Raw genomic sequence first — 22,669 nt, 5'->3', positions numbered from 1 at the left:
TGGGACGTGCCGCACCACCTGCCCGCGCCCCCTGCACCCAGCAGCGGTGGCGGATTCTGCAGCATCATTGGGGCCCCGTCTCCAAGCCGTGGCAGCGGCAGTCTCTTCGTCCCCCTTTTAAAGGGTTCTTCTCCTGGCCTGTGCCATGGAATCCATTCTCAGGGACCCTTGCCCTATCTTCCCTCCCATCAGTGCCATCGAGGGGCAAGTTTATTTCTGGGGTGGGAGCTGGGCACTCATCTTTCCACAGTCTCCTGGCTGGGGTCGGGGTGGGGGTGACGCGAGCCCCAAAGGAGAATGCCTCAATTCGTCGTCTCTGGGGTCCTGCGCTCAGTCTTACCCATGTCTGTTTGTCCTCAGCCCCGAGGTGCGTCTGGGATCTCAGTGCGTGTCTAGCAAGGAGCCTGCGTCCCAGAGAGTCCCCGGAGCACCGCCGGCTGGTGCCCAGCGCGCCGGGCCATGCTGCTGCGGCCACAGCGGAGCTCCTAGCGGCGGTAGCGCCCCCTGTGAGGAGGCCGGAGATGCCTCTGCCACTGTGAACGGTGCTGCCCGCCAGGATACGCTCAGCCCCGGACCCTCTGGGCTGTGCGGGCCCGCGACCCACACTGAGTAGGGAGAGCAGCGAGCGCGGCAAAGACCGCCCAGCACGGGCAGCGGAGGCCGGCTGGTGCAGCGCAGGGACGCGTACTCAGTCTGACTGGGGCTGGCACAGGCGGCTAGCTATGTCGTCCTGGACGAGGTGGCATGGACCCGCCATGGCACGGCTCTGGGGCTTCTGCTGGCTGGTTGTGGGCTTCTGGAGGGCCGCTCTCGCCTGTCCCACGTCCTGCAAATGCAGCGCCTCTCGGATCTGGTGCAGCGACCCTATTCCTGGCATCATGGCATTTCCGAGGTTGGAGCCTAACACTATAGACCCTGAGAACATCACCGAAATGTGAGTTCCTGGTGTTCTCCTTTCTTTCTTCTCTCCTGGCCCCTGCAGCCCTGGCTGGCCAGGCGAGTCCATCCTGGGCATGAATGTTGTCTCAAGTCTGGGGAGAAGTCAGAGATGAACATGCAGGGCTGGGCCATCTGTCAGTTACCTGTCCGTTTCACTGGCTTGGGGCTGATAACACGGGGAGAAGTGTGACAGTTTAAAATAAGTTTTAAATATACTATATGTGAATAACATACTTGTGGGAAGGCATTCTATATGCACTTTATATTGCAAAGTCTTGCTGGGCATGCTTTAGGCTTTCCACACGCAGTAACTTAGTTTTGGACATTTTTGTGTCATAAGATGCAATGTGTATGTTGTGTTAGGAGGAGTTCTAGTAATATTTACTAGAAAGGAGGTTAAGATAATTCACTTTTTAAAATTTGTTGGAGGGGGTTAGAGTCTACCCCCGAACATCTTTCTCTGAGGTTTGGAGTTGACCCATGTCCCTTTTCATTTTATGCATCGAGGTTTTACTTAGGAGATTGCATCCAGAGATGGCCTTGAACATGATCTGTAAGAGGAGAAGTTCTGAGTGTTGAAAAGCACTTGCTCAAAAGGGAAAATGTGATCGTTGGAAGCCTAAAAGCCTGGTCTGATTTAATTTGGAATTGACTTCTCAGAGATATAATTTTGAGACCATTTGGATGATAAATTTTAATTGTCCACTGAATATTTTCTCAGGACAAGGTTGGACGATAAAGCTGTGTGTAGTCCTCAGATGAATGCTGCCTTTAGCATGGGACCCCTAGGTCCCTGGCAATATTTGAGCTTGTTCTGATCTGATGGAGAAACAGAATTGTGCATTTGTGTCTCCTCTTTTTATGCCTTGTGACAAATACATTAGCAAGTAGGAGTTCACTAGTCCTTCCTCCAGCATTCTCCTATCAACTCTACTAGAGGTGTCTGCCCTCCCCAACATTGCCGTTTATTCCATTAACATGAGATTTTATTCATCCACGTAGAGGGGCTGTAAGGCAAAGTTTCTCTAGGTTTCCCTTACGTGTTTGATACTAAGATAGGCAGCCCTGAAAGTAGGGCTTGGGCTGTGGCCTTCCGGTTGGCGAGTGCGCATGCATATTCCCCCCACAGAAAACGCACACCCTGTTTCTGCCAACGTATGACCGAGGTAACCTGTTTTTTTTTCTTCATGTAAGTAAGAGACCTTCCTAGTCTCTGTTTGTTCTACTGGGGATGTTCTTGTTATAAGGCTCAGGCAGAAGGAAGTGACAACAGAACAGAGGGGAAACGTGCTGGCCTAGCTGAGATGTGCAGGGAGCAGCCAAATATCAGGCTGGATCCAGGATGCTTGGTTTTCAATCTTTTTTTTTTTTTTTGCCAGGATAGCAGCAGTCAGGGCCTGAGGTAGGGCCCTGGCCGTGCTGACCCTGGGCTGGCCCTAGACTGGCCCTAGGTTGGGCTGGTCCAAGCTCACCAAGCTGGTCAGAGTGTCCGTGGCCTTTTGTCAGATGTGCCTTTTATATGAGATGGGGTGTCAGTAGTCAGATGGAGAAAGCCATATAGAATTCAGAGCTCTTCGGACTATTTTAAGAGCAGGGGGAGTGCCTTTGTACAGTTAGATGTTGTTTTATTGTTGTTTTTAAAATTCTGTCTTAGGCAATAGATAATATAAAGAGGGAGAAAATGAGGTAAAGCGAGTCATTTTCATTTAAAATTTTTTCACTTTAATATTTTAAAGTCACAATCAGAGAAAAGGACACTAAAACTCTTTAAATTTAAAATGTTATTTTAAATCTTAGTGTTCTTAGCTGCCTGAGATAGAAGAAATCAATAGATTTGAGGAGAGCTTTCTTATATTAGTCCTCATAATTGCTGCTGCTGCTGTTTTTATGTCTGATGGCAGATTCCTATTTTCAGGCTTTTGAAAATGAATTTTTTGGGTAATATTTACCAAAGCACTTGTCACAGTTACTCATTCAATAATGGCACTGCTAATTTCTACTCTTATTTTTTATCCTTTGGTTTGAGCATTTGTTGAAATTAAGATCACTGATAGGTATCAATGCATAAATGTTTAGGATGGGGCATTAGACTGGCCAATAGGAAAAAGTATGCTCCCTGCTCTGTCCCTCAGCTTTGTTCGAGCCCAGCCAGTTTGAGCCCCAGGTGTTCTTATCTGTAAAATGTATCGAAATCCTTGTTTAGAAAGCACTTAGCATCATCATTTTGAATTCTGCTGTTTTTATATCAAAATGACATCAGTGGATGAGCTTGTTTCACTCTCACCATCTGTGTTCTTTTTCTTACATATTAATATTTGCTTGAACAGCTTTTCAATTCTTGGCCAGTAGGTACCAGCTACAGTTGGAACCAAATTACACTTTTTTAAAAAAACTTGTTATTAGTCCCAAGGGTATTCCTAAAATAACATGTTTCAAAGTTCTGGTTTAATGGTGCTTAGCTAAACTTACATGTTCCCATAAAAAAGTAGGAATAATATAACTAAATAAACTGAAGCAACAGTTGACTGTATCATTTAAAAATAGTATATCTTTTAATAACTATATATTGGGGGAAAATATAACCACTGTGCCTTTTAGAATTCAGATAAAGGTCATGGTAGAACATTTTAAAAAATATATGTATGATTAAAGAAGAGATAAGCTTATTTTTGTTTCTACATGCATATTTTAAGTCAAGCTGACATTTTGTTTTGAGAGTCAGTGTTTGACTTTATTTTATGAAAAATCTCTCCATCACAGTGTCTGTGTCTCATACTCTTTACTCACTAACATGGTCTACATCTAGATCTACATCTCTCTGTCTATAGATATGCATTACATTTGTCTATCATCACACTGCTGAGAAGTGCCCACTTTTGTTATTTGGTTATGGTTTTACCAAAGCGATACTAAATTCAGTTTAAAAATAATACCATTGTCACATATAAGTGGAATTCAAGAGTAAAGCCTGTTGTTGGAATTATGTAACTGGCCATTTAAGTCTCAGTTTTATCAGGTGCCAAAATGCATTGCAAAGGACAAGTTTTGTCTCACATAAGTGGTAAAAGGCATGGATAAAATAGGTCGGGTATTTTAGTTTTATCGTGGTCAAAAACATATAATATAAAATTTGTCATCTCAATTATTTCTTACTGTACCATTCAGTAGTGTTGTGAAAGGGAATGCATTTTTATATTGTCTATATTTTAATGAGGACCAATGATGACCTTTTTCTCAATTTCTTGTATGATGTTCTCTGACTTGGGGTTAATATTTGGAGACAAGTGTAATATTTTTCCTCTCAGTACAACACAAATAGAATTTGCAGCTTCTGCCGCCAGAGCTTCTATGTGCAATTTATTGCTGGCTTGGTTAAGTGACTGTAATGTTATGTCATTAATACATTGATTTTGGCCCTCTCACCTTAGTAAGCATTTCCATTGCAATTAATTGTACTAAATAAAAGTTCTGGCATTTATAAGGATTCAGTGAAAGGCATCAGTTTTTTATGACTCCGATGTTTACTTTTCAGCTCCTCCATGCTTGAATTGTGCTTTACATGCATTTAAGAACCTTGGAGTAAGTTTTGAGTGCGGTTACATAGGCCACACTGGACTTGTTAATAAATAAGACAGTCTAATTTATGTCATTCATTATTTAATACGGCTTGCAAGCTCTTGTTGAAAACCTGCTGTCTTCATAGTGAAGATATTTTCAGAATTCAGCTCAGCACAACCATTTTGAAGTCTGAGTTTCATACCTTCCATCTCCGCATTATGGAGGTTTTTATTACATTGGGTCAAACAACTGAAAAGCCCCATGACCCTTCTGACCCTACTTTCTTCCCCCTCCCCCTCTCCCTCTCATCGACTCTCCAGGAAAATGTATTTGATTTTTTTTTCTTCTCCGAAAAGTGATATTTCCTTATGGGAATTCAGAGCATTGGAGTTAAGAGAAAAGCCTGGGTTATATGTTATTATAAACAAGTAATGGGAAGTTACAATAGTGTGGTCACAACTCCCCAGTACTGAGTTTAGCTTTGTTTTAGATCTGCCACTGTTTTTCTCCCATAGACCTCTGTTTGTGTCTGTTTCAGTACTCCCCTGTAAAGACATTTTCTAGGCTGAAAAGTTGGCTGAACAGCTGAGAGTTGAGGTCTCTTTCTCCCTGGGAACATTCTGTATGATCTCTTTGACTATATCTAGGTCGTAGGAGCATAAAACCTAGAGTTTTTGTTTAGCTGGGAAAGGAAATAGAATTTCTTTTTTTCCCTTTTTCCTTTTCTTTCTTTCTTTTTTTGCCTTTAGTACTAAGCGAGTGCCTCTACTTTTAACTCATTGCTCACCTTGCCTGTAGAGAAAGAAGCATTTGCAAACCACGGTAGAATATTATATACTGGCATTATTCATAGACTAGCTTTACCACTTCTCAGGAGAGTTTCTGATAGGGTAAATAACTATATGGTAAAATGTGGCATTGAACCTGCTGCCCTTTGGAGCAGTGCCAAATTTTTGTTCCTCTTGGTATCTATAAATCAATAGAATGATTTTTTTTTGTGGGAGAGATTATTTAGGCAGCACAGACTTTTTACTTGTTTAATGTATGAGAGAAAAGAAGAGAATAAAACTCAACTTTGGATTATTAATATCTGATTAATCATTTTCATGAACTACTTGGTCTAGTGAGTTTAAAACACAAATCCTGCCCCCCCAGGTGGCAGAGATCGGAACCCCACAGTGGCCTGATAATTTTAGCTCTCCATTTGTTTGCTGATTGATTTCCATTAAGAAAGGCAATGATCCCACATGATCAGGTGTCTTCTCACCACTTACTTTGCTCTCTGGGATGCCCAAAGGTCTGAGAAGTCATAAATATTGATCTGGGAGATGAAGGAGTGAATGGTTGTGAATGATATAAATCTAGGAAGAAATGTGATGCATAGGTATGAAGTTTACATGTTTCACAAAACCCTGGATGAGATAGAAAACTGGAGTCAGGGGTTACCTGGTCTGGAAATAGCCCCTTAATGTCTCTGGGCCTGAGCTTGTTAGATGTAAACAGAGGGCTTTGGAGTTGGTGATCAGACAAGTTTCTCCTGGCTCTGAAGTTCTGAGGTTTGTACATCAGCTTTGAGGTCAAGGATGGTGTGGGTGGTCAGAGCCTGGTGGTGTGAGAGTCTGAGGGTCTTGGGTGTCATCTGTCACATATGCATGTTTCCAATGTCTGCTCTGAGTTCCCCAAACTGTGTCTTTTTAAATTTAATGAATTAACTAATTAATTCATTACACTTATTGGGGTGACATTGGTTAATGTGATCATAGTGGTGTCAGGTGTGGGTTTCTATGTTACAAGATCTGTACATCATGCTGTGTGCCCACCACCCAAAGCCAAATCTTCTCCTATGTCTTCCCATGATCTGCTGCTAAGGCTGTTGGCATGTTAGTGCTGGCTGATGGGTCCAAGGTCTCAGGGTCACTTAGAATCAGGACCACAGAAGGCAAAGGGGCTTTAGAAATGCTCTGTTTCAGCCCCCTCTGCTTGCACCAGGTCAGGGAAGTTAGTAAGGCCATGATGCACTAAAACATGGTGGGAGCTAGAACTCCTTTTCCTAGCAGGCAGAGAAAATGCCATGGCTTTTACTTTAGGGATCCCATGCTCTGTTGTGTGTCCTGGGATTTATGATGACTTTAGCCCTCCATTTTAGAAGCATCAGAGATATGAAGACGGGCTTAGCCGGGCTAAGTGTGTGCAAACATGTCTCTACTAAAGACAAAGCAATTAAAAGGTGCTTGAGCTACTGATCCCAAAGCAATGACCTTATCTTCATAGGAAGAAATACATTTTTTTGTTTAGTTTACTGTGAGTATTTTTAAAAAATTTCAAGTCTTCCTCTTCACTAAGCAATTCACACACAAAAGTTGAGCTGCAAAGGAAAGCCTTCCTGAGTTGGTAGCAATGAGGGGCCCTAACCTGTGCCTGCTGGACCATGTTGGCAGGTTGGGGTTGGACGGAGGGCAGAGCAGACAGAGCAGTGGAGGCTGCTGCTCTTGGAGTCTCTATTACAATCAGTTATGTAAGTGGAGTAACCCACAGCCCTTTATACAAAGTCAGCCTTAGCGCCCATGCAAGCCCTGTGGCTGGAGAATACTCATTCTCTCCTGCCTTCTTTCCCCCCCCTGACTTCTCAATGGCCCAAGATTGATGGCTGAGATCAATGGCTGAGCCAGTGGGCAAGCTTAAGGGTTGTTGATGCACATCCAGAATGTGTTCTGCTACCATTATGGGTGCTGTCCGTGGCCTGCACGAAGCCTTTCCTGTTAAGAACACACCTCTGAGATGTACCTTTGGTTTCACGCAGAGCTTCTCCCCAGGGACCTGAAAGGCACTTTACAGGCATCTGCTTATTTAGGTTTAAAACCTTGCACTGAAGTCAGTGGGAAGGTCTTGATGGCCTTGGAGGGAGGGACTGTCATGTTGATCGGCTCTCTGGTCCAGCAGAGTGGAGTTTGGATTAGAGCCCTATCCAGTATCTGGCTTAGGGCTTTGTCTGCTCAGCCCCACTTGCCCAAATCTGGGCCCCAGAGGACAGGTAGTTTTAAGAGAAGTGTAAAGATTCAAATAAATATTCACAAGTTAAACAGCATGGCAGTGGAGAGGTGGACTAATGCTTCATGTCTTTGCCCTTCATCATCATCTCCGGTGTCGCCATGTGTTACAATAGAGGATAAGGATTTGCATGTCCTTGGGAATATGGCATTTTCTAGTATGGATAAAAATGTTAATAATCACACACCATTTAGAGTTCCCTTTTCAAATTTATTTTCAATTACAGTTTATATTCAATATTATTTTGAATTAGTTTCAGGTGTACAGCATTGTGGTTAGACAATCATATACTTTAGGAAGTGATCCCCAATATTTCCAGTACCCACCTGGCACCATACATAGTTATTACAATATAATTGACTATAGTTTTGCTGTACTTTATATCCATGTGACCATTTTGTAACCACCAATCTATACTTTTCAATTCTTCAAAAGAGCCCTGTTTTTTTTATTGTAGATTTAGCACCGCACCCTTTCCTGTACTCTCCATATCTCAGCAGTTCTCTGGAGACACACACACATACACACACACACACACACACACACATCAGAATTCTATTTGTGTGTGTACAGGGTGTCTATGAATATATAAATATATGTATACAACTCCACTAGGTGTGGCTCTTTCATACTTAATTATATTGAATTGTAAAATTTTCCTAATAATTTAGGGTTTACTTCCTTAAACTATACAGACTATTTTAAAAAAATGACATATAATTGACATATCAGCTTCAGGTGTACAAAATAATGATCTGATATTTGCACTATATATTGGGAAATACTCACCACAGTAAGTCTAGGTAACATTTATCACCTCACAGAGTCATAATATTTTTCTTGTGATGAGCACTTTTTCAATTTACTATCTTACCAACTTTCCAATATACATTACAATACAGTATTATTAGCAATAGTCACCATGCTGTGCATTACATTCCCAGCCAGACTTTTAATTTTGTTTTCATCATTCTGGATGTCTCTCCCTGAGGTATTCTCTGAGTGAAGTAGGTGAATGTTAGTACTTGGACACCATCAGCCAACCTGGCTTCTCAGAGGCCCATTGCATTGTCCACTTTGATCAATTCTCAACATGAACAAAAATTTACATTATCACTGATGCATTTTTGAACTCTACAGTAGTGTTATTTAACCCAAAAGATAATGGAATTTGGGGTTTTAACCTCTGAAATATAGTGTGATTTAAAAAGATAGGCTCTTCTACACTCTCATTTTTGTCAAAAAAAGTTGTTTCTATTTCATGTGCCCCAGAGTCCCTTGCAGTGTGGTGTGGCAGAGGGCGCCTGGTACTGCTTCTCTGACTGTGGCTCACTGGGACAGCTTGCTTCCTTTGGCTTGCTCATCTGTGCGATGTGTGTGCAGGGGTGGGGAGAGGGGAGCCAGAGCTTGACGTGTGGTCTCTAAGGTCTCTGGTAAGGTTTGATACAAAAACAGGCACCTCTCTCCAAAAAACCCAGCCCAACCCACTCAACCCAAACCACAGCACTCCTTGTGGTCTGCTCCCAGTTTCACTTCAGAGTACTGGTGCTGCCATCCCAAATTCAAGAGTGTCATGGGAGATTTTGCCCCTGGCGTGTTTAACTTGCACTCCCGCATTTAGCCTTTTCTTGTTGTCAGCACACACACACACACACACACACACACACACACACACACGGAGATAGGCATCTAGCTGCTAAGCCCCTTTAGTAGATTGTGAAGAAATCTTTGGTTGCAGGACCTGGGCTGACCACCATCATTCCCACTGAACCTGGCTTGATAAGGTTAACACAGACAGTACAGGAACCTGAGAGGGACCTGGGCAGGGAGTTGGGATGTGGGGTTCACATCTACTCTCTCACAGTATCAGCACCTGGGATCCTGGGTGAGCCATTTAATCTCACCAGCCTGAGTTTCCTTATCTTGAAATTGGAGGTTGAATCTTGGATGGATGCTAACCCCTGAAAGGCTGTGTGGTTCTAAATCAGTCAGCCATGGGCACTAGTGTTTCCTTTTCTATTCTGGAATTCACCCTTGCCTCCTCCCACCCAGAGCTTGCTCCAGTTCTCTGGTGGCTTAAGCAATAGAAGTCTGATGGGTGAGATTTCTCCAAGTCCAACTCTGCAGTCCATGTAGGATGGCTTTGCAGGTCACGGGCTCCCTGCCTCCTGGGTTTCCCACTAATTGAATCAAACTTGTATTTTCTTCCTTAGAGATCATTTTCTTCCCATGTACTGTCTACATCCACTTTCAGCAATTGTATCAATGAATCCACATGTTCATATCTGATCAGCCCACTCTGATCAGGGCCACTTCTATGGATGGTGCTCTAGAGGGATTTCTAATTGCCTTGCCTCTTTGGCCAGTCTCCACCTTTCCTGACCCTCAAAGCAGGAGCTTACACTGAAATCAAGTCTCATCTTTCTGCCCTTCAAGCCTTCCTTTCCTGCTCACTCGAAGAGTTTATCACATATTTGCAGTGGGCTGCCTGATATCTAATTCAAACTTCCTGCGAACATTAGTTCAGTTCCACTAGTGCTTAGGGAGGACACTGGGGTGCTACAAACAAATAAGGAAGTGAGGCAAGGAGCCTCTGAGTAGAATAGCTTATATCTAGTGGGAGAAACAGTTGAGTGAACATCGAATTTTAATATACTGCGAGAAGGATGTCAGTGCACTTGAGGATTAAACCCCCATTTACATCATGATTGTCTCAGCTCCTGGGAGACATGGGGACATTTACAAAGGGTGCTTCTCCCAAATGTGCATGGTTTTCACTGTTTAATAGTGGGTGGCGTAGATGTGTAGACTGGATGTGAGCAATCCCCACTTCCTATGATGGCAATAATCCAGCTGAGCTTTGTTATTTCTCTCTTAACAATTTTTGACATGCTTGTGTCCTGGTTTGCTCATATTCCATTTGGAGCAAGCTTCCTGCATCTGAAACACACCTTCCCCTTTGGTTACAATAGAAGGGCTAGAGCACTTCGAGGTAGAAGCCAGTCACTCCACCTCTATTACCGAGCCCATCCTCTTAAACTTTCCTTCATCAGTGACTTCCCTCTCATCTCTATTTTCAGTCTCTTCCCCTTGTAAACATCAGAATTTAAGCGGGATAACGTTTCCTTTAGCAATGTTCCCTCCCTTTCCTCCCATCCCTCTTTAGTCCTTGCCCTCTCCCCTCTCCCTTCAAAGCTTGATCTTAGAAGACTGATCTCTACTCATTATGTCTATTTCCTCAGCTCCTAATCTCATCTTAATCCACAGCTTCATTGAACTTGTTTTCCACCACCAGTTCCAAAGACCTTGGGCTAAATCCAAGGCATATTTCTCTGTCCTGCGCTTATTTGCTTAGTAGAACTTGGCCTCACTTCTCACTCCCTCTCTCTTGAAGCATCCTTTTCCTCCAGTGCAACTGTACTTTCCTTGTCTCCTCCAGTTTCTCTGGCTGCTGCTTTTTAGTCTTACTTGTGGACACTCTTTTCTCCTCTCCTCCCCTAGGGGATGTGCCATGGGTTTCTTTCCTAGGGCTGCTCTTCCTGGGCTGTCCTTGGGCTATGTCACCCTCATCCACTACTTCTGTTGCCTTTTGTATTCTAATGATGTCTTGATCTATTCTGTCCATGATCAGGAGGACCTTTGAGCTCATAAGCCCAACTGCCTACTGAACATGTCATAATGTGTCACCCTTGAGATTTCCAAATTGAATTCATCATCATCATCATCATCATCATCATCCGAAACCCCTGTATTAATCTAAGTATCATGCCTTCCACATTCATTTTCATAAATTCCCAAATTTTTAAAATGTGTTCAGTTCTTTTTATTTCTGCTGCCTTCATTCATTCATTCATTCAACAGATATTCTGGGGTCTGCTCTGTGTCCTGCTAAATGCTTAGGATATGGTGGTGGAAAGACTGATCTGGCCTTTTCTTCTTACCAAGCTTGCAGTCTGGGAGGGGAAATGAACAAAAAAAAGTACTTATGTAAGCAAAAACAATAATTCATTTTACCATCCTTTTTGCCTAAAATGCTGCAACCTTCCTACTTGGCATCCTAGCCCTCAGTCTTGCCCCTTCTCTATCCATATGCCATGCTGTGCTGGAGGGGTCTTTCAAAAATGCCGATTTTATCACATCACTGCTTCTAATTGCCCAGTGGCCTTCTCATTTCTTAAAATAAATTCAAAGTTGATTTCATTTCGTTTTTTAGTTTAAAAATTAAAACCAATTTTGAGCATATTGCTATGTAATAAGACATATAACTGTCACATGGACTCAAATACACAGATCAGCATTACAGTTGCTTTTGCACCAGATCTATGAAGGCGAACAAATTAAAACTGGAAGCTTGCTTGGTGATCTTGGAATTAGAGCAAGGGCACTTAATTCTGCATTTAAAATGTTAAATGAAATTAAGCTAAGCTTGCCCGAGGCATCCATCTCCATAATTGGAGCGCCTTCACAAAGGGAACGCAGAACTTGAAGTACTTTGGCCCAGACCTGAGTCCCCTGGATGGACACTTCTGTTTCTCCCCTTTATTCCCAGGGCCCAGCACCAATTCTGATTGACACCTTCTTTCTTTGGAGTGCCTTTAGCCAAGTTTTGCTCAAGCCTGGGAGCTTGTCAGATTCTTTAAAATGATTTTGTACATATTTTCTCTGAAATACATTTTCATTGCATGGAATTTTTATTAGTAAGTATTTTTTAAAGTAATATTTGAACATGGTAAGAAATTCTGGTGGTACAAAAGAGTGTATCATGAAAAGTAGTCTCTCTCTAACTAACCCAACAATCCCTCAGCCTCATATCCAGTAGCAGCTTTGACTTAGTTTGCGTGTCTGCCTCCAGAAACAGTCTACTCACATAAATGAGTACATGTCTGTCTTTTTGTTTGTACACAACGAGGGCATATACATACATATATATACACCTTCCATTTCCACCTTTAACTATACTCACTGATCTGCATCTTGTTTTATTTTTTTTAAACTTAACAATGTATTTTCAAAATGTTTCTCTATCAGCATATATACCTAACCTTTTATTTTCACAGCCAGGCAGTAAAGTAATCCACTGAATGAATCAACTTTATTTTACCAGCCTCCTTTTAAACAACCTTGTGTGCAAGTTCTTGCACACATGCATGATTTTATCTGTAGATAAACTTTCTAGAATTTGAATTGCAGGGACATTTGCCAGACATTTATGATTTTGATAGATATTGCCAAGATGTCTTGCAAGAAGACCACATCACTTTATCCTCCCACCCAAACTGGAAGCACCTGTTTTTCTGCTGCTAAGCCAATACTATTTGTTATCAAACCTTTGACCTTTGCCAATCATCTTCCTGGGAAATAGTATCTCACCATTGTTTTACTTCGTAATTCTGTAATTCTGATCCAGGTTGCAAGTCTTTTTGTGTGTATGTAAGTCATTTGTATTTCTTTTTCAGTGAACTATGTTAGCTCTTTCCTATTTCTATTGGATTAGTGGCCTTTTCAGTCATAAAATCTATTTAACAATGAGAACATTTATACTTCCCCTAATGTTTTGCTTGTCTTCTGATGCTGATTATAGCATTTCCTCCTCCTCCTCCTCCTCCTCCTCCACCACCACCTTTTCTTCATCCTCATTTTCTTGTAACATAGAATTACACTTTTTAAAGCAAAATTTATTATTTCTTTTATGGCTCTTATGTTGTAAATGTGGTTAAGAAGAGTCTTCCCCTCTCTAAGAGTAAGAAATGAATCTCTTATATTTTCTTTTACTATTACTATTTCATGCTTTTGTATTTAAAGCTTTACTCTATCTGGGTTTTTTAAAAATATAAGGCATTTTATTGTATTATTATATTTACTATATTAAAAATTGTTTTATTATTTTTCCAAGATAGATAATCAGCCAATCAGGTCTCTTGATACCATTGAGTATATAATTCAACCTTTTCCTCACTAAATTAAAATAAATATGTTTATTTTAATAGACATATTTGTACTATTAAATCACCTTTGTACTTGGGCCTTTTTGGAATTGATCCTAGTCTGATAATCAGTCTGTATGCATGCCAGCACTAAACTTTTTTATCTCCTAAAGCTTCATATTATTATAATTATAATTTTATTGGATTTATTAGGGTTACATTGCTTTATAAAATTATATAGGATCATGTTATTATTATTTTTTCTACTTCAAGTATTAGTCTTACTCACCAGTCTCTTAATTCAGAATTTTTAGGATTAGTCTTGCATGATAATTTTTCCGTATGAATTTAGGAACTGCTTGCCTAGCTCCACCCACATTATACAGTATTGCTGTTTTAAATTAAGATATCACTCCATTTATATATTTAAACAAGTCTTAACAAGTCTTCAAAGCCCTGTATCCTCAAATTCAAACCTCTAGCCTCATTTTTTGTCCCTCCTTTTGTTCAGTGAGATGATACAGCCACTCTGAGCTTTCAATGCATCTATTGAGCTACGCTGTCACTCATTTCCCAGGCTTCCCGCTGGCCATCTTCTCTTCCTGGAACACTATTTCCTTGACTTCTGTCTCTGGCTAACTTCCTTGGCCTCCTTACCTCTGGCCTGTGTCTTCACCACATGCTCATATATCTTACAGCCCCATGCATTCCCCAATCCCAGCATAGGTAACTTAACATTATAAATGCACTGCTGGCTACCTGTCTGTAGACACCATTAGAATATAAACTACATGAAGGCAGGGACTGTGTGGATCTTGCTTACTGCTCTTCCCTGACACCCAGTACAGTGTCCTAGATCCCCACATTATACACATACATGTGGATATACCCACACCCACCTCCCTCTACAAATCTATCATTTAGAGGTCCAAGTAAGAGTATTTACTAATAGTTGTTTGGGTCGCCACTATGCAAATTTCTAGATTTGACTTTTTCAAAGTCATTGAGTTAAGATGTGTGTTTTTTTAAATAAATAACTTCTATGGAATTAAATAGCACAGCATTAGTTCATATGCAGTAAGAAATCAATTCATTATAGAGACACAGCATAGCTGGAGAGGAAGAAAGACAAAGCTTTGATGAGCCAGCTGATTCTGTATCCAACAGGGAGGAGGGGCAGGGAAGAGATGGAGGATGAGGGCAAGCAGATGAGAGGTACACAAGAGGCTAGCTGGCTCAACAACAGAGGTGAATCTGGGGGAAAAGAATCATTCCAGGGACATCTGATTCCAGCAAACAAATCGGTCTAATGAGAAGGAGTTGTGCCTTTTCTGTTGTGTAATAGCTAATAATGATATCCCTGTGGATCGATTGTAGTTTTCCCTATGACTGCATTTATGATGCTTCACTTAAAAAGCGATTCTGGTGTGAGATTTCAGATGTGATTTGTCCTTCTTGTAGTGTGGGTGGTAGAGACTGTTCATTTTTTCTCGAAGAATGGCAGACATCAGGTATAAAAAGACAGTGTGGCAGGTGCCGTGTAATGGACCATCTGATGCGTGTACTTTTGTGCCTTTGCAATCAAGGTGCACACATGGGCTGATTCTATGACTGTTTCCTGGGGTTTCTTTATATTTATAGTAATAACACTATTATACATCTTGCTACTTGTTTGGAAAACTGATCATAAAACAACTGATAGACATAGGAGACTGGAGGGCTCTTAAAATAGAGCAGGGAAGTATATAGGTGAACAGATTGTGTTGAATAATCCAAAATGATAATTCTCCCTTGAGATAAATAACATCCATTTATTTATGTTTACATGATGCAGTATGTTTATAATATACATGCAAATAAAAATAGACTCCATATCTATTTTGAAAGTTAATTTTTTAAAAAGGAATGGGCATTATAGATCCAACATATGATGTTAAACTCTGATGAGAAAAGTCTTATTTTTGGTTGAATCATTGTTTCTCAAGGTAAGCCTAGTTGACCCTTTGGGATTTAACTTCTTAGCCATCTCCTTTATTCTTTAAGGGAATTGCTTTCTCACTAATAAAAAGTGCCTGATGCTCAAAACTCAGAGGGAAGGTAGGGGAGGGTGGGGGTGAGGGGGAGAGAGCAACCAAAGGACTTGTATGCATGCATACAAGCATAAACGATGGATGTGGACAACAGGGGGTGAGGGTGAGGGCAGGATTGGGGGGATGAGAGGACATTGGGGGGATAAGGACACATTTGTAATATCTTAATCAATAAAGGGAAAAAAAGTGTCTTCTGGAGTTTAACTTCCTGGCGCCTTGATGGCACTATTGAGCCTTTTGTTTACTCCAGCCTAGCCTAGAATGCACTCTATCATTAACTCTCCTTTCATTGTATTTTATATCCATACATGTACAGTTTAGAGGGCAGTATGTATTTGTTGACAAAGTCATTTCAGGATAGCTGAAATGAAAGACAGGAATTGACTGTTTATACATGCATGAGTGGATTGGTTGATTGATGAGTTCATTCATTTATTTAGTCAATTAGTCAATTAGCATGTCTATATTTTACATGTCCTCCCACCAGGCTCTTTTCTGGGTTCTGGGTAACGAGACTTAGGCCGGCTCCTACCATTTGTGTGGCCTGTTGAAGGGCACCAGTGGAGGTCTTCAGTCAGATCACTTCTGTCTCACAGCTGTGTAGACAATCCATCCTACACATCTAGGCTCCAGTAACACCACCACAGACAGCAGTTTGAACCTCCCCGCCCCCCAATGCCTCGTGCCTAGGGACATGCATATTCACAACAGATCCACAGAAAAGGCCTACATAGGCCCTGGGATTGGGCTCATGGTCTTTGGATAGGGAATTCTGGGATCCTACTAGGTCAAGAGAAAGGTGCCATTTCCAGGTCAGAGCATCCTGTTGGCCCTGTGACTTCTTGCTTCATACGGAGGAACTCAGTTGGAGGAGAACCAGAGTGAAAGCCTCTGTCCTGCCTGAGTCCACTGCCCAGAGCTAAGGGCACAAGGGACAAGGCTGTTTGGGCCTCTGCCTTGTATCTGGCCTCCGCATTATGGTAGCTTTGTGCTATGATGACGCTGTGGAAGTGCAGGGCTTATGCCAGGGGAGCAGGCAGTGGGGTGGCCAGGATCTCCATGCTTCTCCCATTGGAAGGCCCCTTCTCTTCAGAGGATTTCTCAGTCACGGGGTCCATGTTTCCACAAGGACAGCATGCACAGGATTCCCCTCTGACTTGTATTACAACAAGCTCATGATATCACAGACATAGACAGACCAGCAAAGCAGAGATCTGTCTCCGGCAGTTAATGGGTAAACAACTGTGGCTACCAGCTCCTACCTTTCTCTCTTCCCCTTACAGATTTTATTAGTACCCTGAAAGGTCTAGATATGAATGTAATATTTTAAGAATCAGCTCATTATGGCTGAATATATATTTGCTGGTACCCTAGGAGGGATCCTAAGATTGTGAAAACTGTGCCTAAAAAGTTCCTTTCCTCAATATTTTTTTTCCAAGCTAAAAAATTACTGAACATGTCACTTGTGCATAGGTGATCGGCACCTTAATTTTTCATTTTCTTTTTTTTAAAAATATATATTTTATTGATTTTCTTCAGAGAGGAAGGGAGAGGGATAGAGTTAGAAACATCGATGAGAGAGAAACATCGATCAGCTGCCTCCTGCACATCTCCTACTGGGGATGTGCCCGCAACCCAGGTACATGCCCTTGACCGGAATCGAACCTGGGACCCTTCAGTCCGCAGGCCGACGCTCTATCCATTGCGCCAAACCGGTTAGGGCAATTTTTTATTTTCTTGAGGTATTGTGTAGGGGAGTGCTACAGGTTGTGAAGCAGGATTACTTGGTGGGTTAAGAGCCCACCCCACTCTGAAGCTGGTCTGCCCCTACTACTTGAGACTAATTATTAAAGCTCTGTGTGCCTCACTTTCTCCACCCGTAAAAGGAGAAAATAATAGTACCTTTCTCTGTGGGTTTCTATGAGGTTAAAATGAGCTGATGCATGTAAAATGTTTGTACCAGTGCCTAACACATAGTAAGAACTTGACTGTTAGTTTCTATTCTGTGAGTCTATCCTAACCATATTTTGAAGGACAGTGGGCTCTATAGGGGTTGGGGAGGATGGAAAAGCAAAAGAATCTGCTTTGAGTATGGCACTGGACAGGTGTGGGGTTAAGGGGACAGATGTGCAGCCTTGGCATGCCCTTTGCTTGTTGGCATATTTCTCTCATCTTGTGGGACCAAGTGTGCTCAGCTGATTGGGATATTGACCATTTGTGTGCTGAGCAATCATGGGTCAGACTCAGCCACTATTATGCAGGTCATGGTCTTGTTCTGCCACTGTTTGTTCGATAGTCCTGGTCCATTTCATTTATTAGATTGTTTACAACAGTTGCCCTGGACTCTGGATGTGATCAGTCAGTTTGTACTTCATTTTCTCTTTTAACTGTCATTCTCACTCTTTAATTGCAAGGCCTTTAAAGAATGCTCTCTCTCTCTCTCTCTCTCTCTCTCTCTCATTGTGGTAAATACACATAGCATAAAATTTACCATCTCAACCATTTTTACATGTATGATTCAGTGGCATTAAGTACATTCAAGTTGTGCAAGCAACACCACTGTTTATTTCCAGAACTTTTTATTTTGCAAAACTGAAACCATTAAACAACCCCCCATTCCCCTGTCGCTAGCTTCTGGCAACCACCATTCTACTTTCTGTCTCCATGCATTTGACTATTCTAGGTACCTCAAAAATATGTCTTTTTGAATAATGGTATATCTCAAACTAAATTTTTTTTTAAATAAGAGATTTGTTTAGGATTTTAAAATTCACTCACACTTTCCATCTGCAAAATAGCTTTTCTTTATTGTGGCCTTACACAACCACTTATGACTGGGATCTTTTCCCACCAGCATCTTTGTAGTTTAATGCCAAAGAAAGAATCTCTAACCTTCTATAAAAGTGACTGAAGGTTAACATGTGATGTGAAACCGGTGAGGATAAAATTGGAAGTGTCCCTTATATTCTATCGCTCTTTTTACTCCCACAGCCTATAAAAATTGGCTGAAGAATTGTGCCCAAATCAAAACAGACCTTCACAGAGATCCTAAAATTTCACCACTCAAATCATTCTCTTTTCTTGACATTATGCCCGATGCTGTTTTCTCTGTGCCGTGCTTGATCTATCCCGAAGTTGGAGCAGAAATATTTAGTTCCACAAATTCTCTTCATATGAAATGATTTGACCTGACCGGAGGCCAAGAGCTTTCAAAGCTGTGTTCTGCTGTGATTAGTGCTGACTTGAATGCTTCTTAGAATTTTTAGTGCCTGGGCTAATCATTGGACGCTCTTTTTTTGCTAGTTATAAACGAAACACTGACCCGCCTGAAATAACAGAGAAAGAGGGAAATATATTTTTTTAAAAAGTTAATTTATGTGTTGGTTTGGAGTGGCAAGATGATTTCACTTATTTATGACCATTCACTCTGAAACTCAAATGAATCATGGATGAAATGATTTACTAATCATTTCTTGAAAACAAGTATAAGATAATGACCACTGAGTTTGTATGGAACACATATCAGAAATGTTGCAGGTAACCAGTATTTAAATAACTGATGATAATTATTTTATACAATAAGGTTTGTAAGGTAAAAATGAGGGGAAGGGCACGAATGAGGAATAAAAAAGGAATAAAAAATGGACCCCCCACTCATTGTAAGGGTTGACTTAGTTGCTGGAACCGAGTACAACAGTTGTGCTCAACTTCCTGGCAGGGAAAAGAGAAGCTCATTATTAGGAAGGAGAATGCCTCCTAATTCCACAGGAACATGGCTTTGTCTGGCACTGTGTTCTGAAAGGAATTTCTCTTGCAGGGGACAATGAGTGATGTAATTCATAGCTCTTATGAAAAATGCAAAAGTGGATTTTATTTCTTCTTACTGAGAAGGCCGGTGAAAGTTGGGGGATATGATGAGGACCTCCATTCTGCAAGGAGGCTGAAGTGGTTCAAGAATTTAATCTCCCAGTGCTGTGTTTATCAAATGGGTAGGACATGGGATCTTAGTCCCCCACCTGCACATACCTTCTGCTGAGCCTGGCTTTGCTAGAAGTTGGACTGCATGTGCCTTAAAGTTGACCCTTCTGACCACAGCTTGGACATTTTCATCTCCCTTGTTGGTTAAGGCCAGATCCAATCTTTTTGGAAACCAGACAACCAGATGGTCAGGCTGACATCCTTTTGCAAAGACCAAGCCGCCTGCCTGCGTGCTCATCCAGGTGGAAGCCACCCGGTCCCCGGACCAAGATGAACTGCGGAGGTACCAGCGGGCAGATCCAGGCCGTGGGGAAGCAGCCCTTTGCCTCAGAACATGGACAGATGCTCAACTGAGACTGCAGAGTTCCACCCACAGGGCGCAGCAGAGATGGTTTTAGCTTAGGAGCTGTTAGGAGCAGGTGTGATCATCCTCTTTCCAGCCAGAGGAGAGGCCCCCTCAGGCTCCCGGGGTGCCCCAGGCGGAGAGGGATGGCCTCTCACGGGCCTGCCTGATAAATTAGCTGCAGAGCACACCAAAAGTCACCCGATGAGCTGACTTGTGTTCGTGGTGGTTTCATATTGACCGATGTCAGAGGACACCTGCCCAAAATAAAAACTTTGGCTTAAATATAGCTTAAGCCTGCTTCTTGACAGTAGTTCAATATCAGGACCATTTCTACCATGGGCTCCTCATCTAATATGCTGAAACGGTGTCATGATACATATTTACTTACTTGATTCTCATTTGCTCCGATAGGTTATTGTGACCTATGGAAAGATCTGAGACCTAATGTGAAATATACAGGGTGTCCCTGCAAAAATGTATACACATGTAACAGGGGATAGCTCAATTGGTGTTTCTTTCTTTTCATTTTTAATCCATTGGAATTAATAATTATTCAAAGTGTGTATACATGTTTTTGGGACACCCTATATAATGATATGAAGTAAATTAATTGGAAGGAAAACAATTTTTTTTTTTGGTCAGGAAAGAAACACATCCCTTTTTCCTCCTGCGCATTTATTTACCACTGTGCAAAGTATAAAATTATACTTGGATATGTTGTGTCTGTATTAGTTAGCTTTTAACAACAGAGGAAGTTTCTGAAGGTTCCGGACAGGTAGATGTATTTTCATTGTGGTCTCTGTGTCCCTTTATTTGATGAGATTCCATTTCAGGATCTCTGTGCATGGAGAAGACATATCAATGTCGGAGAATAGTGGGGGCATTGAAGTCTCAGAGGAAATTACAAGCAAGAATTATGTCAGGTGTCATAAAATCTTTCCACGGGCCTGTGAAATAGCTGAGGTTGGTTGGGAATGTTACCAACTGGAAATGTGCCCCAACACCCCAGGGGCACTGTCACTCACCTCGTCCTAACTGTGGCCAGGAAGAAATGCTACTCCAGTTTGGCAGACCTTCTGTTTTTTTTTGTTTGTTTGCCTTAAGAAAATATGGAAGATCATATTTCTAAAATGTGAAATCTTTCCATTTTGAAAAGTGAGTTGCTAATAAGACACATAGAAAATAAAGGACCCTAGGTCTGGGCCCCATGTTGTTGCTGTGACTTCTGGTCAACCAATTTATAAGGTTTTCCATCACATTCTTTGTAGGCTGGGGTCCAATCCTAAACCTGCAGGAAAGGCTGTTATTTAATTTAAGTCAAATGAAATTTACATTTTCCTAGTGAAGATGGATGTATTTTATGCAGAAAGCCAACTTTAAGGTCTTTTTCTAGAATTTATTTTTCTGGTCATAGGTTGTAGTGTTTCTTGTTGGGAACCTCCTTGTTCAGAGAGGTGGGTAAGAAAAAGATATATAAATATTCAGAGAGAAAGCCAGAGTGTAAGTTTTTCCTTCATAATATGTGGCTGAAACTTTCTTGTAACTTGTGTACTGAAGGGAACTGAGATATTATCAAGTTCAAATTTCCTCTTTCACCGGTGTGGGCACTGGTGGCTGACTGAGATTAAGCTCACCAGGTAGTTAGTGACAAGCCAGCCCTTGAACCTTGATCTTCTGCTCATTGTTCATAATAATTAGCATTAATTGAGAGCAGTTTCCTAATTTTCCCAACCACTCCATGAGGCAGTTACTGTTGTTATTCCATTTTATAGACAAGTAAATTGAGGCGTAGGGGCTGGCCCCAGGCCAAACAGCTAGTAAGAGGTGAAGCTAGTGCAGTGGGCTTATCCCTCACACTATACCACTTATATTCTTTTCTAGCCACTGGATTCTTAAATTCCTAGGGATATCCTAGAAGCTGCAGTTCTTAGAGCTGCAGAAGAATTGGTAGTAGATAAATGAATATCTCTTCTTATAGCTCTATGTAGATATACTACACGGGAGCATCCTGTAAGATGTCCTCATTCCTTTTCATTGACTATTGATTTTAGGCCATGATTATTCGTGAAGGTCCACTTTGCAGAAATTTTAGAAATTATTCCTTATTGAAGGTGCTAGATTTACACGTCTTGTAGTCCCACTGGTGTGGTACAGTGGCTATGAGCCCGGAAATCAAGGCAAGTAGATATGGGTGCAAATCCTGTTTGGGCAGTTATGTGAACTTCAGGAAGTGACCTGGCATGGTTGGGCCCCAGTTTTCTCTTTTGAAAAGTGGAAACAATCATAGTGCTTCCCTGGTAACATGGTTGTGTTCAGGGAGACAATCCCTGGGCACTCCAGTGCCTGGCACACAGTTAGCATTCTATAACAGGAATTACTGATGCTACTTCTATGCTAATGGCCAAGAAAAGGTGGAAGTGCTGATGCTACCCAGCATGTCCTAGCAGGCGGCTCACATTCAGATTTTGAGCATGCTCTTTTGCTGTTCTCTACATTATGTCTTCACAGTGGGGGTGGTGTTTCCTGTCTTAAGAATGAAGTTCTGCTATGGCCCGTCATGGATTGACTATCATAACTCTTTCTCAGTATTTTGCTGAGAAACTGAAGCTGCCTGGTTGTGGACTAGGACAAAGGCATATTTTTTAGAGGATTATTATATTCCCTATGATGGAAATCCTGTGGCAGAGAGGACCCTGTAAGAGTTGAAATGCCTCACCCCATGCTGTAAGCCAGGGAACATATCACAATTCCTTTTGGCTTTTAGGTTTTACCTACTTTTATTAGGT

At 41.6% G+C, this 22,669-nt stretch overlaps 1 protein-coding gene across 7 annotated transcripts in view; it reads left to right on the top strand.

Annotated features, from left to right (window-relative positions):
• The first annotated feature begins 333 nt into the window (after positions 1-333).
• The window catches only part of NTRK2 (neurotrophic tyrosine kinase, receptor, type 2), a 314,665-nt gene continuing 292,329 nt past the window's right edge, over positions 334-22,669 (top strand). For 2 of the 7 annotated variants that reach the window (XM_005868270.2, XM_005868271.2), the window contains exon 1: positions 334-934. In XM_005868270.2, the coding sequence (XP_005868332.1) occupies positions 723-934 (212 nt within the window). In that variant the 5' untranslated portion in view covers positions 334-722. Of the gene's footprint in view, positions 935-1,813; positions 2,129-22,669 lie in introns of those variants that run through there. The other 5 variants (XM_005868272.2, XM_014541248.1, XM_005868273.2 and 2 more) reach the window with 4 other exon arrangements.

The sequence above is a fragment of the Myotis brandtii genome, unplaced genomic scaffold (assembly GCF_000412655.1).
Source record: "Myotis brandtii unplaced genomic scaffold, ASM41265v1 scaffold266, whole genome shotgun sequence".
Lineage (NCBI taxonomy): Eukaryota > Metazoa > Chordata > Mammalia > Chiroptera > Vespertilionidae > Myotis > Myotis brandtii.
This window is presented reverse-complemented; position numbering and strand designations above follow the sequence as displayed.